Genomic DNA, 23,621 nt, shown 5'->3' on the forward strand with positions numbered 1-23,621 from the left:
ACTCTGAAAAACAAACAGGGTTCTAGAGGGGAGGGGGGTGGGGGGATGGGTTAGCCTGGTGGTGGGTATTGAGGAGGGCACGTTCTGCATGGAGCACTGGGTGTTATGCACAAACAATGAATCATGGAACACTTCATCTAAAACTAATGATGTAATGTATGGGGATTAACATAAGAATAAAAAAAAATTAAAAAAAAAATGTGTCTTCTACTTGGACAAGACTTAGGGACAACTAAATTTTAATGACGTCTTAGATGTTTTTAAGTTAAGTAGAAACGTCTACTCCAAAGGAACAGGAGGAGTGCCTGGCTGGCTCAGTCGGTAGAGCATGCGAATCTTGATCTTGGGGTGGTGAATTCGAGGCACACGTTGGGCACAGAGATTCCTTTAAAAAAACACATAAAAATAAAGGAACAGGAATTCCAAGAACAAAGACACGAGGGAATAAAAGAAACCCACACGAGAGAAGGAGAACATGCAATGTTTTACTTTGGTTTGAAAAGATCAGAACGCAGAGGGGAGGCCATAAGGCATGGCAAAGACAGACAGAAAAAGCGATTTTCATACACTGGGGTGAATGGGGAGACTGGTTTGGTGGCCACTGCTGTTTTCTTATGAGAAAGTGAGAAATAAGGTCGACCAGAAAATGGGTTTGTGGTTGACACAATAATGGTTCTCCCCAAAGATGTCCACGTCCTGATCCTTGGAACCTTAGACTGTGTCACGTTATGTGGCTGAAGGGTGGGATTAAATCAAGTCTCTTGAGAGGGAGACATTATTTGGGATTATGCAGGTACACCCAACGTAATCTCAAGGGAGAGGCTAAAGTGTCACTGTCAGAGAGGGGATTGTGGGGACTGGACAGATGATGATAGTAACAGAACCTGCAGGGGCCTTACTGCTGGCTTTGGAGACGGAAGAGGCCACAAGCCACAGACTGTGAACAGCTTCTAGAAGCTGGAAAAGGCAGGAAAACAGATTTTCAGGGTTGCAATTTCGAGCCCTAGGTTCGGTGTAGAGATTACTTAAAAATAAAATCTTTAAACAATTTCAAGAAAAGGAGGAAAACAGGAATGGAAGGGAAAAAAACAAAACACCTCTTGATTGTTTCCAAAAAATAGAAAGAAATTTGGGGCACAAGGGTGGCTCAGTCGTTAAGCGTCTGCCTTCAGCTCAGGTCATGATCCCGGGGTCCTGGGATCAAGCCCCGCATTGGGCTCCCTGCTTGGCGGGAAGCCTGCTTCTCTTTCTCCCACTCCCCTTGCTTGTGTTCCTGCTCTTGCTATCTCTGTCTCTGTCAAATAAATAAAAAATAAAAATCTTTAAAAAAAAAACCCCAAAAACCCAAAAAATAGAAATTCTAAGAAATGTGTAAACAATTGGGATATTATCTTTGCATTTTAGTATCAACAATTATAAAAATTGGGGAGAAGTAATAATTGTTAAGAACTTTCCTTAGACAACCAGAAGAACTGTGAAATGAGTAACAGTCTTAGTTTCTGCCTCAAAATTAGCCTGACAATAAGCAAGGAGGCGTATTTGTCTGTCTGCAGACTGTGGAGAAGAGCTATGCACCTATTGTTCGAAAGAAGCAAAGCGCTTGGTTAAGAACTCATGTGTATCATTTTAGAATTAACATGGGGACACTGGCCAAACACGTTTAACAAATAAGAAATACAATGTAAAATGTCAGAAAAACCAGGACACTGACAACATGGCAAATGGCACAGACTGCCGAAACAGGTGAGTATTTCAAGAAGATTAAGTAAGAGATTTGAATGAATGTAAAAGGAAAATTTACATAAAAACATAACACTCAAAACACATCACCAAATTCAAATATGGAAATGGGGGTATCCAAATGGTCTTAAAACGGTCAAGTTCTACAACATCGCAGGAGCAATCAATAAAACTCGTGCATTCTCAGTAAATTTCTTGCTGATTTCCATCCTTAACACAATTTTACAGTCAAGATGACAGACTTCTGCTTTTTTCACACCCTACCATGATTTATACTTAACTATCTTCTATAGTCATCATTTAGCCAAATCACATACAATTGCACTGGGGCAAGGAAAGGAGACGTCTGGGAGCTGCTTTCTGTGCTACAATGTAGAAGTAAGTCAATACATAACTACAACTCTGCCTCACGAAGCCATTTTTATTCTCCATGTCCCTGTCGGGATGTTTTAAACACGCAAAACTGAGAAATTTGACAATTTCTACTTTCAACTCTAGTAGGCCTGATTATATGATTATAAGAATAGCTGAAATTATTTTTTTTAAATATTTTATTTATTTATTTGACAGAGAGAGACACAGCGGGAGAGGGAACACAAGCAGGGGGAGTGGGAGAGGGAGAAGCAGGCTTCCCGCGGAGCAGGGAGCCAGATGCGGGGCTTGATCCCAGGACCCCGGGATCATGACCTGAGGCAGATGCTTAACGACTGAGCCACCCAGGCGCCCCAGAATAGCTAAAATTATTAACAGGAACTGCAGAATTTGAGGGAAGAGTTCAAGAAAACCTAGGACTTTTTTCTGACTCTGAGTATCTGAGAACTGCCTATCATCACTGGGGAGAAAATAAAGTCACATTAGAGAGCAGGAGAAACGCCCCTGCAGGGGTGAGAGGCATGGGAGCCTCTGGTCCAGGGCGGGCCTAATTGGCAGTCACCTGCTGTGCCTGGTGTGGAGCTGGTCCTGGGGAATCTGGTGGGGACAGCAAGGTTGTGTCGAGGTCATGGTGAGCTGGGAGGTGAGGAAAGCAGCCTGCATGTGAGAGGCCCCCTAGTCCATCCTCGGCTCATGAAAGGCTGAGCAGGGGTTGGAGTTCTGGTTTTAATCTTAGTGCAGGAATTTATTTCATGAAGTACCCCGCGGAAATCTCCCTAGAATCTGTTTCCTTGAAACACAAGCAAGCAAAAACAGAATCCCTCGAGAAGGTACCGAGACCCAGACTCCAGGTTTGTTCTTCTTTAAGACCCCCGGGTAGGAGCTTCTGTAAAGGCTAACAGCAACATCTGGTCTAAATCCATATCCACCTGCACTGTTTCTTTTGGAAGCAAATCTGGATTTAACAAAATTTTAACTGAAGAATGACATGTATATTATTCCTTGCCATCGTAAGAGAAAAGTATACAGAGGGAAAGAGTTTCACTAATTTCTCCATAATATCCTGTTAAAGTTTATACTCAATATTTCATTCTCCTGACTAAAAAAAAAAGTGGGGAAGTTTAATTTTTAAAGAAACACCAAAGAACTTTTAATACAGAATAAGCACACTGTCTTGCCATTTAGGCGCTAACAGTTCCCAGAAAATTTAAGAGGTCTTTAATGAAATTAAAAGAACAGACTATCTTTCTTAATATATTTACTTAGTATCTTCCCATCTAACTTCTTACCTAATAAAGTGACAGAAGTGAAGAAAATGAATTAGGGCATACAGTTATGTGTACATATATATATATTCATGCATGTGTGTATATACACATACACTTGTATATATATTCACAAGCTATGTCTAGTTATTCAGGTAATGTCAGCACCCCAACAACAATTCCTAACCTGCAAAACATTAAATTTTGGTAGAAAATAAAAAAAATATTCACTCTTCTCTTCTTTACTATTTCTCCCCAAACTCAGCTATTCCTTCTGTATTCTTGTGTCTTTTCTCTAAGACTTGTAATGAAATGAATCCAAGAACTCGAACACCCATCTTGTCAAGTGGCCTTCACAATTCAAAAGAATTAAAAGAATTATACGTGTTCTCCTTATACCCGTTCACCAAAGAGTCCATGAATACACGTGCCGCATGTTACCTTTTCCAGGAACATGTAAGTTGCTTTTAATAAATTTCTCCCCGTAAAATCATCATCTGCTTCTTTCTCTCCTTTTGGTAAAGCATGTTAAGTCTATTTTATGGAGAGAGTCAGGTCTGAGTCTGATTCTGTGTGAGCCTCTCACACCTGCAAAGAGCTTGCAACCTCCTATCTATTTATGTAAAAGATCTTAACAGAAAACCCATCTCCTTAGAAAGCACCCCTTCAGGGGACTGAATAATTTAAAAGAAGACTTAATTCATGATCAAAGAAATCCTATTGTGCCAAGAACTATTCATGCTCTCAGAAAACACAGAAAGCAGTCTTAACCTTATAGCATCTGCCATAGAAGGAAAAAGGAAAAAAAAGTTACCTTTTTGTGCAAGGCATGAAATTCGCTGTACCTTTTTTCAACAAAATGTTTTCTTCCATTCATTAGCACTTCTATCTTAAATACCTAAGGAAAAAAAATTAAAAAGATTAATTCCACCAGTTCAAAACCCTCAAACGTCTGATGTGGTAAGTTTGTGACCATGATATATTTCATCCCTTTAATTACAGTAGCTGATCCCCTAAAACCCAGAAGGCTCAGGAGACCCTGGTCCAACAGCACTGATTAATGAGCACTCAAGCCAAATGCTTTAGTTAGTACAAACTGAAGTATCCCCTTAACGTGTCTAAAAGCAACAGAAACTTAAACGCATTCACAGGCTCCTTAACTTTCCAATCAGAGCACATTCCTCCTTTAAAATAGTTTCACCAGATGAGTATGATGGTATCGAAATAAAGTGTGTGACAACAGCAAGAGCCCGGGAGAAATGGCAGGCCCCAGCATTCCGTTACGGGTATGATGATGATGGCCATGCTTTGTCATCCATACAACAATCAGGCAAAGAGCAGTGCATTTTAGGTTAATTTCTTCCTAACCTGCATATTCATCTCTAGTCTCAGCTGGGCCCTATTCTGCTGTTTGCAAAACAAGGAAAATGTAGTAAAGGCTCATTTTCCCTGCATGATGCCTGTGACAACTTGCACTCCCACCTCCAGAAGGTTGAAAGGCCAGAAGAAAAGGCTCTCTGGGTGCACTAATTAGCAGGCACTAACATGACATTTTCTTGGTTCCTAGGTCAGTGGGTCAAGACTGGGAACAAGGGATGAGCAATATCATGAAATGCTCATGAAAATACAATGTTAAGATGGGGTGGGGGCAGGATGCTTAGCGAGAAGGGAAGAGAAGGTGATCTGTTATTTTCAAGAGTATGTCTTTGACTCCTGTTTCACTGAGCAAGACGTGGACAACGCCAAGATGATGGAATACTGTTCAATGAGTTAGTAAGCCTAATTTCTTGTTTCAGCTGCCCTTCTGGAAAAAACTAGAGTTGAGGTCACAGGACACGAAAAAGTATTAAAAGCATGCTAACTTTAAAGAAAACTAAAGTTAGCACATGAAACACATGGGCACACACCGTCATTATGAGAACAGACCCGCTACGGCTCTACATTTCTACCTCATATGTAAGTATGACCTTTCTGACAATTGTATCATCAAACGCAAAATGTATTTGTAGATTTGTACTTCTTTGAATCAGAAACAAAATCTTGTGTTGTATGACTCAGCTTAAGAAACCTTTTATTAAAGCATATGATAAATATTTACCAGTTTAATCAATATCTTATACTAACATTTAGTTTTTCAAGAAACCTCCCTAAAAATACTTTTCTTTGGTCAGTTAGTGAAAATAGTCTCTTCTAAAAACAGATCCATATGCTTCAAAGTCTCAGATGTATGTATATTATTTTTTAAAAAAATATTCTGTTTACTAATTCACCAAAGAAAATTCTTCTCCTTCAAAGACACTGCCAGGAATAGGAGGAGGAAAACACCCTGAGAAACACAAACAAAAGAAGCTCAGCTTCAGCACACGGGCTTGGTTAATAGGACACAGAGTCCCTTTTTAGTGTCAGGCCCCGTAGTTAAATCAGGACAATGTGGGAGCAGAAGTTCTTTCCATCTGCTGAAAGGCAGGAAAGAAATGAAGTTATGCTCCGAGTCCAGTTACATGAGGCGTCATCCTAAAACCCACCACTTTAATTGGCACTTTTGCTGCAGAATCCAAAGAAGGAGAAAGCTGAAGACTCGGAAAGGCTCAACCTACTGGGTCACCCTCTTGAAGGCCAGAGTTGAGACACATTACACAGCGGCTGCCTCGTGGAATGTCATCCCTTCTATTGACCAGATGGCTCCATTACCAAGCTCCACAGTTACTTTTCAGGCACTCAATTCATGGGGGTGGCAGGGAGGGGGGGCGGTTTGTACACATACACATACACACACGCACCCTGCGTGGTACATTTTCATGCTAATATTTTTATCCTGTTGCCATTTCAAAAATGTACAATAAACCTTATACTGTTCAGACTTCTTTTAAATTCTGGGAAAATATCTTGGAAATGAAGTTGGTTAATCAGAATTTCCAGGACAATGTGAAGCAAGAAATGGAACCAATTTAATAAATCTTATTTTCCTGAATTCCACAGTTTTGTTTTTTTTTTTAAGAGTTTCTGATACATGTTGTCCCACTCCCTCAAAAATCTTTTTCCTGCTTTGTTCTTCTGGCAAACTCTGAGCAGCTATTACCCACCTCTGATAGGGACAGCACAAGAAGATGCTGGGAAAGCATGCAGCACAGTATCTGGCATTCATTCATTTATTTATTTAGCAGATATTTACTGAGCGACTACAACGTACTCAGGAGTTGCTCTAGGCTCTGGGGATTCAGCAGTGAACAAAAGAGGCAAGAGCTCAGACTTCGAGGTGCATATATCCTATCTGGTGAGGGAGGCCAACTATAAACACATGAATGAATACAATGAAGTCAGGAAATAAAAAAGTCCTGTGGAGAACAAGGCAGCAGGGTAATGACATAGAGCTGAACGAGGGTGTGGTTTCAGACAGCATAGTGTCAGAGAAGGTCTCCCCAGGCAGAGCGGTGGTGAGAGGTACAACATCTGTACACAAATACCAGGAAAAAGTTGAATGTGGCTTTCTCTGGAATTTCAGACTGGGAGTCGGTGGACAAGGACTTTCTTTTTAATTTCTGTTTAAAAAATTTTTTTTTAAATTAAAGCCTAGAGCAGGGTATTTCCATGTCTGGTCAAGATGGCGTAACAGGGAGCAGATTTACCCTCCCACCGGAAACAACTCAAAATCTGTGGGAATGGTGGCTCTCAAGACATCAGACATGAGGAAATGAAGAAGAGTGAGAGACAAAAGAAACAAAGTTGAGCCCTACGGTTACCCAGTAAGAGCCCTGAGGGGAAGTGAGGGGAAGCCAGTTCCAAGGACAGGGTATTGGGCAAGAGTGAGCTGCACAGAGAGGATTCCTATTACCTACCAGAGGTCTCCCTCCAGCATTCAGCTGAACCCTTGTCAAAACATGGGATTGGGTAAACTTACCCAAGGACAGGAAGACATTAGAGAGAAGAGTGCTCAGAGCTCACAGATAACTGGGCATACAGCCTGTTACCAAATGCCAGGGTAGAAAACCTCATAATGAGTTCTCAGAAAGGTCTTGCCTCAGTAGTGGGGCAAACTTAACAGTAGACTAAAGGCTCTTTTAGTCCAGTGTAAAAAATCTTAAAACAAGACCTAAAGAGTATAAACTGTTTCCAAGTAACTTAACCATATGCCAGGACAAAGCTTAAGAATATTTTTAGGAATATAAAAATATCTAGGACCTAACAAGATAAAATTCACAGGGTCTGGCATCCCATCAAAAAGAGGCAGGAAAATACAACTCATAATAAGAAGAAAAACCAATCAATAGAAACTGATCCAGAAATGACACAGATGATAAAATTAGTAGACGAAAGCATTAAAATCACTATTATAAGGCAATTTCTTATATTTAAAAATCCAGAGACTATGACTATGGGAGATACTAAAAAGACACATAGCAAGTCTGGGTCCCACTGATGAAATCAACAACATCTATGATTAAAACAAAAATAAACTGGATGGGATTTATAATAGACTAGATACTGCAGGATAAAAGGTAAGTGAGCTTAAAGACCCAGCAACAGAAAATGTCCCAAATGAAAGAAAGGGAACAAAAACTAAAAAATAGCTAAACAGAGCATAAGTAAACTATGGGCAACTTGAAAGAGAACAATATATGTATAATTGGAGTTCCCACAGGAGAGCAGAGATAGGAGACTGGGGCTGGCAGACAAGACAAATATAGTTAAAGAAATCATGACCAAAATGTTTCCAAATTTGATGTAAACCATAACCCCACAGATCTAAAAAGATCAATGGATCCAAATACAAGAAACATGGGGGGGAAAAAAAACCCAAGGCAAATCATAACCAAATTCTTTAAAACCACTAAGAAAGAGAAAATCTGAAAAGCAGCCAGGGGGAAAAAAGAGATATTAAGTAGAAAAGAAAGAAAGGTAAGTTGGATACCACATTTCTTCAATATTTCCATAAATCACCAAGCATGTAAGAGTGATTAATGCATATATACTCCACTTATGTTTTACTGTCATAGTAATATCTTCTATGTAAAGTAGCATGTATAAAATAAAATGTACAAGTGAAGACCAGTCAAATTTTTAATCATTATTTTTAAAGCATTTCAGAACTTCTCCCCAGTCAAATAGCAATAACAAGAGTGAAAACAAGGATTTTTCTAGCACTTTTTATGTTCAGGCATTGCTCCAAGCTCTTTGCTCATAATAACCACTCATTTAGTTCTCATCACCCCAAATGAAATAGGTAGCATTATCTCCATTTTACAGGTCAGGAAACTGAGGCAAGGATTAAGTAACTTGACCATAGTAGAGCTGCATTTTGAACCCAGCAACTTGGTCCCGAACCTGCCCTTCCAACCACTGCATAATACTGACTCCCAATGGGCAGAGTTCTTTAGATACCCCCATTTCTTGGGGGAAATGTTCTGGAGTAAGGACAACACCTTCCATTCATTCCTCCCTGGAGGTTCTGTCCCCTAGATGGGCTGCTCAGGAGCATAAGACACTTGGCAAGGACAGTGCTTATGGTGTCGTGAGGTCTTTACCCTCAACTCTTTGGAGGCTGTGCTCCTTTCAATGGAACCAGACCACTGATCTCTATAAAAAGCTTACAACTTTGTAGAGTAGAAGGGTATTTTTTTATATTACCTCCTCCTGTCAGGATCTGTGCCCACACTGCCCCCTCAAACTCCTTTTACTGTGGTTCCAAATGTTAGCTTGTATGGTTTTCACTTAAAAAAAAAAATAGTATGTACTCATCAAAAAACGTTTCAAAAATTCCAAAGACTGTAAACTTAAATAAGTTTCTTACATAAGAGACTTGTATAAGTCCATGCCTAGTCAAGAAGGATCTTAAATATCCTTTCACAAATTGTCCCCATGCATATAAGCTCTGTATGTACACATGTATACAGAATTTACTTTCTTACACAACTGTAGCCACGTCATACAGTCCTAATACCTCACTTCTTCTACGAATTTTTTTTACCTTATTTTATTTATTTAGTACATGTTGAACATCTTATCAGCACATTTTGCAATGCCTAATTCTTTAATGGCTACCTACCTAGTACTCCTATGTATAACTGTTACCATACTTTATTTAATCAGGACCCTAAGGTAGATATTAAGTCACTGTACTATTTTATACCATACATATTCATGTATGTTTATATACATATGTAAGTATATGTTTATATATGTATGTATATGTGTATGTTTATATAGTTGATGCGTGAACAACACAGGGGTTAGGGGTACCAACCCCCCATGCAATCGAAAACCCATGTATAACTTTTGACCCCCCGAAAACTTAACTACCAATAGCCTACAGTTGACTGGAAGCCTTCCTGATAGCATAAACAGTTGATTAACACTATTTATATGTTACATGTATTGTATACTGTATTCTTACAATAAAGTAAGCTAGAGAGAAGAATATATTAAGAAAATCATAAAGAGGGGTGCCTGGGTGGCTCAGTCAGTTAAGTGTGTGCCTTCAGCTCAGGTCATGATCCCAGGGTCCTGGGATCGAGTCCCACATCGGGCTCCCTGCTCAGCGGGGAGCCTGCTTCTCCCTCTCCCTCTGCCTGCCGCTCCCCCTGCTTGTGCTCTCTCTGTCAAATAAATAAAATAAAATCTTTAAAAAAAAAAAAAGGGAAAAAAATCAAAAAGAACAAATACATTTACAGTACTATACTATATTTATTGGGAAAAAAATCCACATAGAAGTGGACCCACACAGTTCAAATCCACACTGTTCCATGGCCAACTGTGTATGTTTATGTATTTTATTTAAATATAGATATATACATAATCCTTGTTGCTGTACATGTAATTACTTACACACACACACACGATAAATTACCAAAAACTTTGCCAAATTTACCCCCCCACTCAAATCTACAAAGTTACACAACAGCTAACAGGATATGGAATGTCTGGCCCATCCTAACCAACACTCGATATTAGTCACTTTGGAAGCTGATGAGTGAAATGAGAATTAACTGGATGTATTTTAACCAGTGTGTAGAGTGGCATAGTTTCCATTCCGACTATCTCATATAAAATCACACAGAAGTCCCACCTCCCCGTCTAACCGTATATTCTTAGAGATAGGCTTGTCCTCAAAGATTTCCAGAAATCCCTCTGTATAAAGCAAGGAAGCCTTCACGTAACTAAAAAGACAGATTAAGGCTTCCGTTTAGGTTTGCTTAAAAAAAAAAAAAAAAAAAAAAACCACCACAAATTATATTGCTCATGTGACTAAATTCTAGCCACAGTCCTGGGAGCATTATTAAGTCATTAAATTTAAGTTGAAAAGGAAAACAGATACATTAAAGACAAGATTTCCATTCCTAAGTGCAGTTATGATTACATGTTCGAGCTGATTTTTTTCCTTTGTGATAGTATCTCTGCAATTAAACTGGAAGTCCATGATAAAATATTTCAAAATTTGGGTCTACACCCAATTTTCCAAAGATATATTTTAAGAAATAAACTTAAGCTAAAGAAGGACTTAAGCCATATTCTAGGTTGAATGGCCTCCTGACTTCAGAAGCTCATACTTCACAAAGTTATTCACTTCTAATCAAAGCAAAAACAAAGTTTTTCCTATAACAGGCTAAAAATATCTAATAAATAATTTAAATGCCTTCCAACTACAGTAGGGATTCTATATACAAGTAAAGCTTGGGGCGCCTGGGTGGCTCAGTCAGTTAAGAATCTGCCTTTGGCTCAGGTTGTGATCCCAGGGTCCTTGGAATTGAGTCCCATGTCGATCTCCTTGCTCAGTGGGGAGCCTGCTTCTCCCTCTCCCTCTGTCTGCCACTCCCCCAGCTTGTGCTCATGCTCTCTCTCTCTGTCAAATAAATAAATAAAATCTTTTTTTAAAGCACATACTAAATAAATAATAAATAAATAAATAAATAAAGCAAGCTTAAAGTCCAGTGCTCCAAGTGGTTTGGGTCACAAAATTGTTATGCTGAGAACCTGAGATATACACAAAGGACAACTACCAGCTTCAAATATGACTCTTCTTATGTATGTTTTCATACTTGCTCAATTAGAACAATATGCCCCAAATATTAACTCTAGGCTTGAAATCAACTCTGGGCTTGAAATAGTCTCTTTCTTGACTAGGAATAAGCAAGAAAGATAAAATAAATGTAAAAGGTTGTTATTTCACTTACAAAAAGTTATACCTCTAAAAGAGCCATTTACTGTGTGCCTTTTGGGGGCCAGGCTCTTAACAGGTATGAATTCACATGACAGTTCTTTTATGAGGGAAAGATGGTCAGAAACCCTCTAATTATAAATTATTATGATATTCAATGACTAGGTATAGAGTTCAATAAAACTAGTGTAAGAATTTAATTTGTTCTTATTCTGAGCCTTAAATCATATTTCCTCTAATCCAAGATGCCACATTGATCAACTGAGAGACATTATTAATTTTATTATATTTGGTTGCAGAGAAACTGCTAATAGCTTTCTTCATGCCTTAGAAAACATGTAAATTTCATGAATTTTAAAATATTTTTAAGAAAAAGGTAAACTGTTTCGAATAAACCACTGCTTAAGGAAAAAGAACAGTTCTATAAGTAATTGCCACTAGAGAACATCTCTGTAAGAACTGGGCATGAATAAATGTGTTTATTTTTTTAAAACGATGCTTCTTTGCAAAGAAAAGTCAGGACACCCCCAAATAAGAAAAATCTCTGATGAAAGAACAAAAAATAATAAGAAAAACAAACTTAGAGCAAGAGTAAATACCAAAGACAAAAGAAATCTAAGTTTCCTAAGCTGGGAAGATCAAAAGTATTTACCGTATCACAGGGAAAAATAAGGTATCTACCTACTCTGTTTTTTGTTTTTTTTTTTAATTACAATAATGAAGAAAAAAAAAAAAACACTGGCAAAATACAGATAAAAAAAAAAAGCAGGAACAAAGATTAGGATGACCCCAAACTTTTTCTCTGCCACCCTAAATGCCTCCACTACAAAATGTGGAGCAGCGTCAGCAAAGTTTTATTAGAGCATTATTTCATAATCATCCAAGTTATTATGCACATGGAAAGGCGCAAAAAGCCCACCTTGGCTGTGGGCAAACTCAGAAAATGAATACCCCACACGTACTTTTTTATTTTTAAGATTTTTAATTTACTTATTTGGGAGAGAGCGCACGCACATGGTGCAGTCGAGTGGGGGGAGGGGCAGAAGGAGAGGGAGAATCCTTGAGCAGACTCCCTGCTGAGGGACCTGGGGCTTGATCCCAGAACCCTGAGATTATGACCTGAGCTGAAACCAAGAGTTGGGGGCTTAACCAACTGAGCCACCCAGGCACCCCAACCCCCGACAAACTTTTCGCAAAAAATTATTGAAGATGTAGAATTATTGTCAATGGATAGATGAATCACAACAAAGAACTCAAAAATATATAAAAGTAGTATATTTTTATATATTTAATATATACTTATTTTTTATATATGCTTTATATAGTTTTAAATATATTTAATATATTTTAATATTTTAAATGTATAATTTATATTTGATATATAAAATATATAATATACAATAAAATAATAAATATATATAAATATATACCAAAGTATATATCAAAAAGTATATTAAAAATAATACAAAAGGCTAGCCATTGTTTTTGTCACCATTAAAGACGATGATGCTGGGACACTGAAAATGAATATAGAGGAAGGCAACATTATCCAGTGGCTGCTATCAGGAGGAGGCTGAGGACATCCCCAGCAGGAAGCCCACAGGGGTTCCATGATCACATGGACACAGCTTCCTCACAGGCTACTCTGTTGCTCGAGTCTACAAAGAAAGCACTTGTGAGTGAAGTACTTGGTACACAGACAAATAAGAGTCTCCAGAAATCCACAGAAAACCTGGTTTGAAATTTTAGCTTCATATGCCTTCAAGGTTTGATGGTAAATGATCTCTAACACAGAATTCCACACCCAGGCAAATTTTCCACTAAGAAGAAGGTCAAGGGCTCTTTTCAGATACGCAGGAGCATTTTACAGATTATGTAGACTCTGATGAAATTTTCTTTGAAGTTACTTCTTAAAAATGGAATTTAAAGGAGAAGCCAAAAAACTGTGCCCCTAACCTAGAACGAAAATGCTGGAAAAATCCTAAGATGGCAGCTTGGTAGCCTGAAAAATATTCAAATTAGTAAGAAGCCAGAGGGTTCCGAGAAGCATGCCGAAGAAAATTGTATGATTAATATCAATTATAGATAGTAGGCCTTTAGTGATGGTGTCAAGATGTTCACCTCTGTGCAGGAAAAAAATAAAAAGCTGCTTAAAAATTCCAAGAAAACCAACCAAACAAAATGGATACAATTCCAAATACAATTCCAGTATACAATTCCAAATATAAAGCAAAATAAATGTAACAAGATTTGGTACAGTCCAGAGAAGAAGAGTGGCTGTTTGAGATAATGCTGGGAACAGTCTCCACTGAGCAGATTTCATAATTTATAAGGAGACATTTCATCCTCCACTTGATTACACAAGTGAAAATATCATAAACATACGTACACACACATATAATATTGGGAACACCAACTATTGTACTCAGTTTTTAGAATCAACCTATACAACATAATACAATTCTTTTCACAGACCAGATTGTAAACATCTTTTTGTCAGTATAAAAAGTAATGATGTAACTAGCAGAAAATAGGAAGTGAATGGGGAAAGAAAGCCAATGGGGTACAAATTGTTTTCATCTTATATAACTGGTAGTCAAAGGATACTGCTAAAAATTGGTGAGGAAAGTGCTTCAAGTTACAATGTAATAAATATAAAGTCATGATGTTCATTTTTACTGATGAAACTGAAATCAATACATAGTGGGAACTGAGTAGGGAGGGGAGATAGTACAGGGGTGTGTAAACTCCGTTTACATTTCAAAGTGGAGAGGCACTAAGGATTTTCCAAGACTCAGACATCAAAAAACAGAGCTTTGGATATACTATTTAAAGTCTGGGTGCTTAAAACAAATTAGCAATGTTTCAACTAACTTATGGCTCTAGAAGGTGTTAGATACATTTTATTTTTCCTTTTACATGTTTATGTAGTATGGGAAGTTTTTCCATGTGTATATATATTACTTCCAGATATCCTAATAATGACATTGTCTCTGCTAAATGTTTTAGTTTTAAATCTCTCTGGTTATAAAGGGAAAATTTTTTCCTGAGTTTAGTGATATTTACAGAATTACAGGTTTTCAGTCTAAACCCTAGTACTGACTAATTTTAGCTGCAGCTCTCTGACTATTTGATTATGAAGTCTTCATTTTTCTTTTCCTCTTACGCTGTATCTAAATGACACAAATCCAATCAATCAATTCAGGGTGAGGGGAAAAATGTACTCAAATACACCAGGTCATACATGTTGATTGGCTAACATAGTTTTTCATTAGTTTTGATATCATATAACTTTGACTTAGACTTTCTGTAGAAAGTGAATAGTGACGGTTCTTTGCTTACTGGAACTGTTGTGACAATACATCAAATATTATGTTAAACAATTAAGCATTCTGAAAGACAGATGCTTTATGAGCTCTATTATTCTCTTTTATATCCTGCTTTGAAAGAAGGAAAAGAGATAAATTTTACCTGCACTACTTGGGCAAATCTCTAAATATCCTGGAACCATAATATCTCCATTAATAAAATAAGAATAATAAAAGGATGTGACACTGTATTAGTTTGTGGGATAATAAATGTCTTGGTGCTTTCTGAGATGCTCTGAAATGGAAGGACTAATTGCTAATTACGAAGTGGGGCAACAAAGTGTCCAGCAGGAAGCACAGAATGGTCTTCATGAGCATTTGAGGACAGCCTTCTTCACGGGTTTTGCTTGAGGAAGAGACTTGTGGTTGAAACAGCTTGTCATATATAGAAGAACAAAAAGAATCCATCATACTTCCCTCAAATTATTTATCTATAAATTGCATCTCCTTATCACAAGCTCATAGCTTCTACAAAAAGAAGCAATTCTTCCATCTGCCTCCAAAATCCTCCACAATCTGCCCCAACCCATCAACCCATCTTGTGTTCCAAAGCTGTCCTGTAGCCAATCACAGACAACTCCATCCTAGGTCCTCCCTACTCGAGGCACCAATTGCACAGAGCATGCTCACCTACCCTAGTGCTTCCACTCACAAGTGAGCCTTTCCAGGCCCAGGTGTCCCATCCTAGGGTCCATCCAGCCTCCACTCCAGAGCCTTCTGCAGCTTTAGGCATCACTGTCTTCCATACCTTCCCCTTAAACAGATCATCTAAATGGCATAATCTTATTATTTAAAGTGCAGTCATATTCTCTAAATTTCAGCAAATGTATTCCTATCAACTATTTCATATTATATGTATTATATGCCCCAAATAAACTGGACTTTTTTTTTTAGGAGAAAAAAATCACCAAGAAGAACCTACAACACTGTTATAAGGAAGCATTTATAATATACACTAATTGAAAAAGCAGGAGAAAATATTTTATCCATACAAAGCTGTTGACTATATAAAATACACATAACAGATGACAAATGGATGCCTGAGAGATAGAATTACAAATTATTATAATTTTCTCTATAATCTACATTTTTTCATTAGAGCACACATACATTATTCTTATAATTATAAAAATTTTATCTAAATTTTATCTAATTCTGCCTCCTAAAGTCCTACTGGAGTAAATGTAATAAATGACAATTACTCATTTTTTAACATAAACATCAAGATCATACAAAATTCATTTATGTAATCCCTCAGATATTTACTGGACATTTTCTATATGACAAGCACTTTGCTATGCTCTGTATTAATAACAATACAATAGCAGCAGCTAACATTTTTTTTAATGTTGCTCTTTTATTAATTTATTTTTATTTTCAGGAGGCTCCATGCCCAATTCGAGACCCCGAGATTAAGAGTTGCATGCTCTACCGAGCCAGCCAGGTGCCCCTAACATTTTTGAGTGCTTCCTATGTACTGTGCACTAAGGCACTTTCATTTATTAAATGGCTTAACCTACAAGAAACCCTATGAGGTAGGTACTATTATTATTCCCACTCAAAATGCAAGGAAACCAAACCATGGAGTGGATTTATAAACTCACATAGTCTGGTTCCACAGTCCACCATCAACTAGCTATAGAAATAGTGGCAAGCAAACCCCTCATCCTAGCCTTTATGGTGCCTGAACACTAGAAAGAAAGCAATTAACAAAGTTGCCAAAACAATATATAATTCTGACGTATGATACAAACTATAAAGGCAAAGTATAAAAAGCTATCTGAGCTGTACTCAATATAAATCACGTATTTTTAAAAATCTATCTATGTGCATTAAGGGAAAATAGGATTTACTCTCAGGAATCCAGGAAGCTTTCCTTCAAGAGCTGATGTTTCTGAACAGACCTAGAGTAAAGGTAGGCAAAGAGGAAGGGGATGCTATAGAGAGCAAGTGCAAAGGCCCTGAAGCAGCCGGTGACAGGAGGGAGCAGCTGAGTGCAGTGCAGCCAACATGGAAGGTCAGCATCTGTTAGAGGCTGGACAGAAGACACTGAGCTCCATTCAACGGCTCGACAAGGACAATTACCTAGCATGTGTCAGGCTCCATTCTAGTCCCTGGAGACGCAACAGTAACGGACCCTAAGATCCCCAACAAAGCTTATTTACATTTAAATGGAAAAGGGACACAGACAATCACACAGGTAAATGCAGACTGGCTGGTAAGTGCTACCAAGGAAAGCAGATCCAGGTAATGAGGACAGAGAGGGCCTGGATGAGAGCAGGAATGGCTGTTATGTGGGGTGGTCAGGCAAGGTCTTACAGATAAAGTCCTATCTGAGTAGAGAACTTGTATGAGTTTTCTCTTCCTGCTGTACAAACACAGCGCTCCATTTTTTCTCTCATATTTGTAGGGGTGAGGAGTCCAGTGTACTTGGCTGGCTTCTCTGCTTCAAGTCTCATGGGGCTAAAATCAAGGTACTGGTGGGGCTGCGTTCCCTTTGGGGGTTCACTGGGAGAAAAGGTTTCCATTTCTTTGTGGTTACAGGACTGGGGTCTTGGTTTCCTTGCTGGCTGTCAGCTGAGTACACAGCTCCCAGCTTCTAGAAGCTGCCTGCATTCTCTGGCTCATGGCCCCCTTTCTCCATCTTCAAAGCCAGCAACAACAGTCCTTCTCAGGTGTTCTCTGATCTGCTTTTGTGCTTCTTCTTCCACTTTTAAGGACTCACGTGATGATGCTGGGCTCAGCCAGATAATCCAAAATAGGCTCCGTAACCTTAACCACATCTATGACGCCCCTTCTGCACAGGTGACAGGTCTGGGGACTAGGGTGTAGACATTCTTGGAGGTCCATTATTCCCTTTCCATAGGCCTGAAGGAAGTGAGAATATCTGGGGGTTGGCAAAGGGGCTCCATGCAAATCCCTGACACGTTTGTGAGCCTGGAGCGATCAGGAGGGAGGAGGGTTAGTTAAAGAGGTCTGAATAGTGGTGCGGAGAGGTGAGTGAAAGCAGAAAGAAGAGGACAGCCTGGTAACTGAAAGTGGAGTCTGTTTACAAAATGAGGAATCAAATATAACGGTGAGGTCTGGGGTCTGAGCAAGCAGATGGATGGTGGTGCCATCCTGAGCTGGGAAGACCGGGCATCAACCAATCTATGGCAGTAAAAGGGAGCTCATGGTAAGTCCGAGATGCATGTGAGACACCAAGCGAAAATATGGAGCAGCAATGAATGTAGAGCCTGGGTCTTAGAGATATAAATTTGGAAGTCATCAGAGTGTGAATGTAATTTAAAGCCAGAAGACTGGATCTGATCACATAGGAAGAGATGCTTATTTAGGGGTGTTGAGATCATAATGGGGTTTATGGTTTTAACATTTTAGCAATGAGAAGCCTTTGCTGCATTTTAAAAGCTTTCCTCTTCCAAATTAAACTTTTCCAGCTCCTAGAGCTGTCCTTCAGATGACCTGTTGTTCAGGTCCTGCACTACGACCATCTTTTGGAGAAAACACAGTTTGGCACTGTTTCTTCTAAAGCGTTGAATCCAAGATGTAAGGAAATACAGGTATTCCCCAGTTAATGAATGGACTGTACTTCCAAAGTCCATAGTTGAAGTGGTATAAAACTCAGCAAGGATTTTCTCATAGAATAAGTCTAAAAGATTCCAACCCATTAAAAAACCCCTAGTTAGCCCATAATCTGCATAAATTACACTACTAACAGTATCATTTCGCCCATCAGATTCACAGTATAACACAGTGGTTAAAGTTCTAGGTCTTGGGCGCCTGGGTGGCTCAGTTGTTAAGCGTCTGCCTTCGGCTCAGGTCATGATCCCAGGGTCCTGGGATCCAGCCCCACATCGGGTTCCCTGCTCCGCGGGAAGCCTGCTTCTCCCTCTCCCACTCCCCCTGCTTGTGTTCTCTCTCTCGCTGTGTCTCTCTCTGTCAAATAAATAAATGACATCTCTAAAATAAATAAATAAAAAAAAATAAAAGTTCTAGATCTTGAATCAAACTGCCTGGGTTTGAATCCTGTGTTTTCTCTTGCTCTCCACTGGGCTCTACTAACACTCCATGATTTGGGGCAACTTATTTAACATGTCCCAATCTCAAGCTCCTCAGCTACAACAAAGAGCTTCTGAAGGTACCTTTCAGACAGGTTTACTGTAAGGATGAAATGTGATGATCAATGTAAATAATTTGCCCCACTGTCTGGCAGTTAGCAGGAATCCAAACAAGGATGTCACCGACTGAGGTCATCATCGACATCTAGTCATAGCTGCAACTGTTGCCCTCTCCGCGCGCGAAAGCGGCCCTTGGCAATCCTCTATCAGATCACACTACTCCCTGCTGGCATCTTTCCAGTGAATTTCCATCACTCCTAGAATTCAGGTCCTTACCCCCGCACCACCAGGCCCCACACCACCCAGCTCCAGAGCCCGTCCCATTTCTCTAGCACACCCCTCTTCCCCCCCCTGGCCCAGCTGCGCCAACCTCCTTGCTGACTATCAAAGGTATGGAGCACATTCCCAACTCTAGGATCTGAAGTGCTTCTACCTAAAAGCTTTCCCCTCATTTTGTTCAACTGCTGTTCCTAGTCACTTTCTCTGAGGGGTCTTATCTAACTACTCCATCTAAATCAGCGACTCTAGTCCTCCCCATTCTTGATCCCCAGACCTGGCCTTATTTTTCCGCTTTGCACGTACCATGGGTTAGCACTCACACACACACACACACACACACACACAATCACACAATGTTGGTTGGTTTATTGTCTGTTCTTCCACTAAATTACAAGCTCCATAGGGACAGGCACCTCACCTATTTTGTTCACTGTTAGAGCCCCACTGTCTTCATCAGCACCAGGCAACAGAACAGAACAGAACAGAACAGGTTGAATCTATGATGTAAATGAGGAAGGAAAGAGAGAAAGAAAAAGTGAGCAAGTAATTAACAGGAGGACAACACACTGGGATGAACATGACTGCACCTTAGGCCAGCTCAGCAGTCTTATAGCAAAAAACGTAAGGAGTTATTTTTGTTAGGAAGAACAATCAGTAAGTTAGACATGACAGAGGCAGATTGTGCAGAATAAGAGGGTTTCTTACAGAAAATTTGTTGTAGTTGGTCAAAAGAATACTGTTCATGAGGACCTGAAAGCAATGAAGATAGTTTTGAAATAGAGCTCTTTTATTAAAAAGAAACTGGTAATCTTTTTTTTTCTAGTTTGTATTTCACTTTTTAAAGAAACTATCAGTCTTGGAGTGCCTGGGTGGTTCAGTTGTTAAGCATCTGCCTTCAGCTCAGGTCATGATCCCAGGTCCTGGGATCGAGCCCCGTATGGGGCTCCCTGCTCAGCGGGAAGCCTGCTTCTCCCTCTCCCATTCCCCCTGCTTGTGTTCCTGCTCTCGCTGGCTGTCTCTCTCTGTCAAATAAATAAATAAAATCTTAAAAAAAAAATAAAGAAACTATCAGTCTTAATAATTAGTACCATTTTGTAGAAGCTACATGATATGGTAGATAGACCAATCCGGAATCAGACACACCTGACATCCAGGTCTGCCACTTGCTAGCTGTGTTTCCTTACAGATGTGGCTTGTCCACTTTGAGCCTTAATCTCCTCATATGTAAAATAAAGAAGATAATACACACTGCTTGGGGCTGGTGATGGAGTAAATAAATAAGACAAGGTATATAAAGCACTTAGCACCCAGCCTGGCATATGGTTGGTACCCCATACATTCTAGTATCTTCCTGAGTACCACTGGGATTCTTACAAATCTAAATGGAATCTGAGGCTATTAATTGCCTTTATTTCTCCAACACACCATGAAGTACCATGATGCACTAGGCTTATTTCTTAAAAAAAAATATTCTTAACAACAACAACAAAAAAACATGCAATTCAAAAGATCAAAAACTTTTTTTTTTTTTAAAGATTTTATTTATTTATTTGAGACAGAGAGCATGAGAGGGAGGAGGGTCAGAGGGAGAAGCAGACTCCCTGCCGAGCAGCGAGCCCGATGCGGGACTCGATCCCGGGACTCCAGGATCATGACCTGAGCCGAAGGCAGTCGCTTAACCAACTGAGCCACCCAGGCGCCCAAAAAAAGATCAAAAACTTTAAAGCATTCTCTATATAGATATACATATACACAAGTACATGTACATATATATATATATATACATAGGCAGATATAATTTTTTTAACCAAAAAAGGTGTAAAGAGTAAGCCTGCGTGGCTGAGAATCACTGGTCTCATTCATGATGAGTCAGGCTCCATATTTTTATAGGACCAAGAAGATGAGATCCAAGATCCTCCTGTGTTCTTCCAATACTGAACACATTTATTAGACCTCAGAAAGGGAAGGCTGCTTGGCTTTGAAATATGGGCAGAGAGCAGGTGGAGAGGGACAAGCTCTATGCCCATGAAAGGATGCAGACCATTTTGTTATTTCTACAACTTAAGATCCTAAAAAGACACCCTGTTGTTCCTGTTGAGGGCAAAGAAGCTTCTTCTGGTCTACTGACAGGTGTTAGAGAGGATCTGTCCGTATTTTTAAAATGCCCACCTACAAGAAGGAAGTAAGCTCTTAAAGACTGCAGAACTCTCAGCCTTCTTTCAAAGCTCAGAATTTCAATTCTTCTTAAGAAAAAATATTTATCAAGTGTTTTACTATCCCAGTATAAGCTTGGTTTAAAACTGTTACACTTGGGGCGCCTGGGTGGCTCAGTCGGCTAAGCGTCTACCATCGGCTCAGGTCATGATCCCGGGGTCCTGAGATTGAGTGCCGCATCAAGTCCCGCATGGAGCTCCTTGCTAAGCAGGGAGCCTGCTTCCCCCTCTCCCTGGCCCCGTTTGTGCTGTCTCTTGCTATCTCTCTCTCTCTCTCTCAAATAAATAAAAGCTTAAAAAATTGTAAAACTGGGGCGCCTGGGTAGCTCAGTCGTTAAGTGTCTGCCTTCGGCTCAGGTCATGATCCCAGGTCCTGGGATCGAGCCCCGCATCGGGCTCCCTGCTCAGCGGGAAGCCTGCTTCTCCCTCTCCCACTCCCCCTGCTTGTGTTCCCCCTCTTGCTGTGTCTCTCTCTGTCAAATAAATGGATAAAATCTTAAAAAAAAAAAAAATTATAAAACTGTCACACTGTAAAGACAATGATGATGATGGCACTTCTTCACCCAAGTATTTATTGAGGACTTAGTGTGTGCTAAGCCCTGTTCAAGATGTCTGACATCTACCAGTGAAGTAAAGTGACAAAGAGCTCTCCCCTAAAGAAACATACATTCCGGCAGGGGAGACGGATAGCAATAGATATAAAACAATAGATACAGTGTGTTTTAGAAAGTGATTACCTGGTATGGGGGAGGGGGGTAGAGCCAGGAAAAAGCACTGGGAATGCTGCAGGGAAGTTACAATGTTAAATGAAATGCTCAGAGTTAGCATCACTGAGAAGATGGAAATCCAGACTTTGAAAGTTGTTATCACAGCACTTAACTCAGTACTGGCTTTTATTTCTTGTTTATTTTTTCTTTTTTTTTTTAAATTTCTTGTTTATCTTAAATTTAAGTTAATCCATTTTTTAAAATGCACTGACACACGAATGTTTACAAACTAAGTCTACCTAATGAAAAATGTACAACTAAATTTCTGTACTTAACCAATCGCCATCTTTTCTAAATCTATGTAACACACACTGGTGCCAAAGACACTCAGGGAGAAGTTTGGAGCCTAACGAGGCTGGGCCTCGGCATGTATCAGCATGCACATTCTCCACGTAGAACCAGCATTTCTAAGCCCACATACAAGGAGCTGCTGAAGAGGAGGGGGTGGGGGAAGGCCATTCCAAGAGCTTCTCATATTGATTTCGTTTACCCCAAACAAAGAGATTCTCCTAGTTACAGGATCTATCATAATCACTTAATTTGTCTGAGTCCTTTAAAGAAGGAACAATGGATTGAAGAAAAAGTGTTGACTTGCAAAAATATAAACATTTTGCAGGTTTTTGTTGTTGTTGGTATGGGTCATTTTCCCTTAGTAATATCACATACGTGGTCTCTGCAGAGAAACTGAAAATGCGTAACTCTAATTCCTGCCATTCCCAAGAGCCTGAGCTAAACCTAACGAAGCCGACATCTAAGACTCTTACACCACTCTTGAGTAGCAAGGATAAAGCTTTTCTGCTTTACCTCGCCAAGGTTTAATATATTAGACATTCACCATGAAATCACCCACATCACCTACTAATGAGCAGTTTTCTTCTCTCTACATAGTGTTTCCATACGCACAGAGCCAGGGCAACTGAGAACCTTCTGCCAGGTATTTCCTACAGCGTACAGCACACAGATTTAAAGGCAACTTTCGGATGAAGTCTCTTCCTGGACAGAAAAAAAAAAAAAGTACACAAGATAGGGAATGAATACCTCCAATCACGATTAGTTCATTAGTTTCATTGGGGAAAGCAAATATCCACTCGCTACAAACCAATATTCACTAAGTCTCCATTACTCCTTGCCATGGCTCTGCCAAGGTTACCCTTTACAGACTAAAATTCACAAAAGCAGTGGAATCTGAACACATGAAAACATTTCCAGACAGGGGAGCTGCTTGGCCATCAGAGATAAACAGTACACCCAACTGAAGTGGCAGAAGGAAAGAAGAGTTATATTAGTTTCATTAAGTAACTTTGCATGAGCTATACTGCAAAAGTAAACCAATCTGAAAAGATACAT

The 23,621-nt window shown here is 39.4% G+C and overlaps 1 protein-coding gene across 2 annotated transcripts in view; it reads right to left on the bottom strand.

Annotated features, from left to right (window-relative positions):
• Positions 1 to 23,621, bottom strand: part of SNX24 (sorting nexin 24) — a 124,895-nt gene that overhangs the window by 39,329 nt on the left and 61,945 nt on the right. For both annotated transcript variants that reach the window (XM_081827184.1, XM_081827183.1), the window contains exon 2: positions 4,192 to 4,275. In XM_081827184.1, coding sequence (XP_081683310.1) covers positions 4,192 to 4,275 — 84 coding nt within the window. The remainder of the gene's footprint in view (positions 1 to 4,191; positions 4,276 to 23,621) is intronic.

The sequence above is a fragment of the Leptonychotes weddellii genome, chromosome 7 (assembly GCF_054177405.1).
Source record: "Leptonychotes weddellii isolate Sample4059 chromosome 7, ASM5417740v2, whole genome shotgun sequence".
In the NCBI taxonomy this organism is placed as follows: Eukaryota; Metazoa; Chordata; class Mammalia; order Carnivora; family Phocidae; genus Leptonychotes; species Leptonychotes weddellii.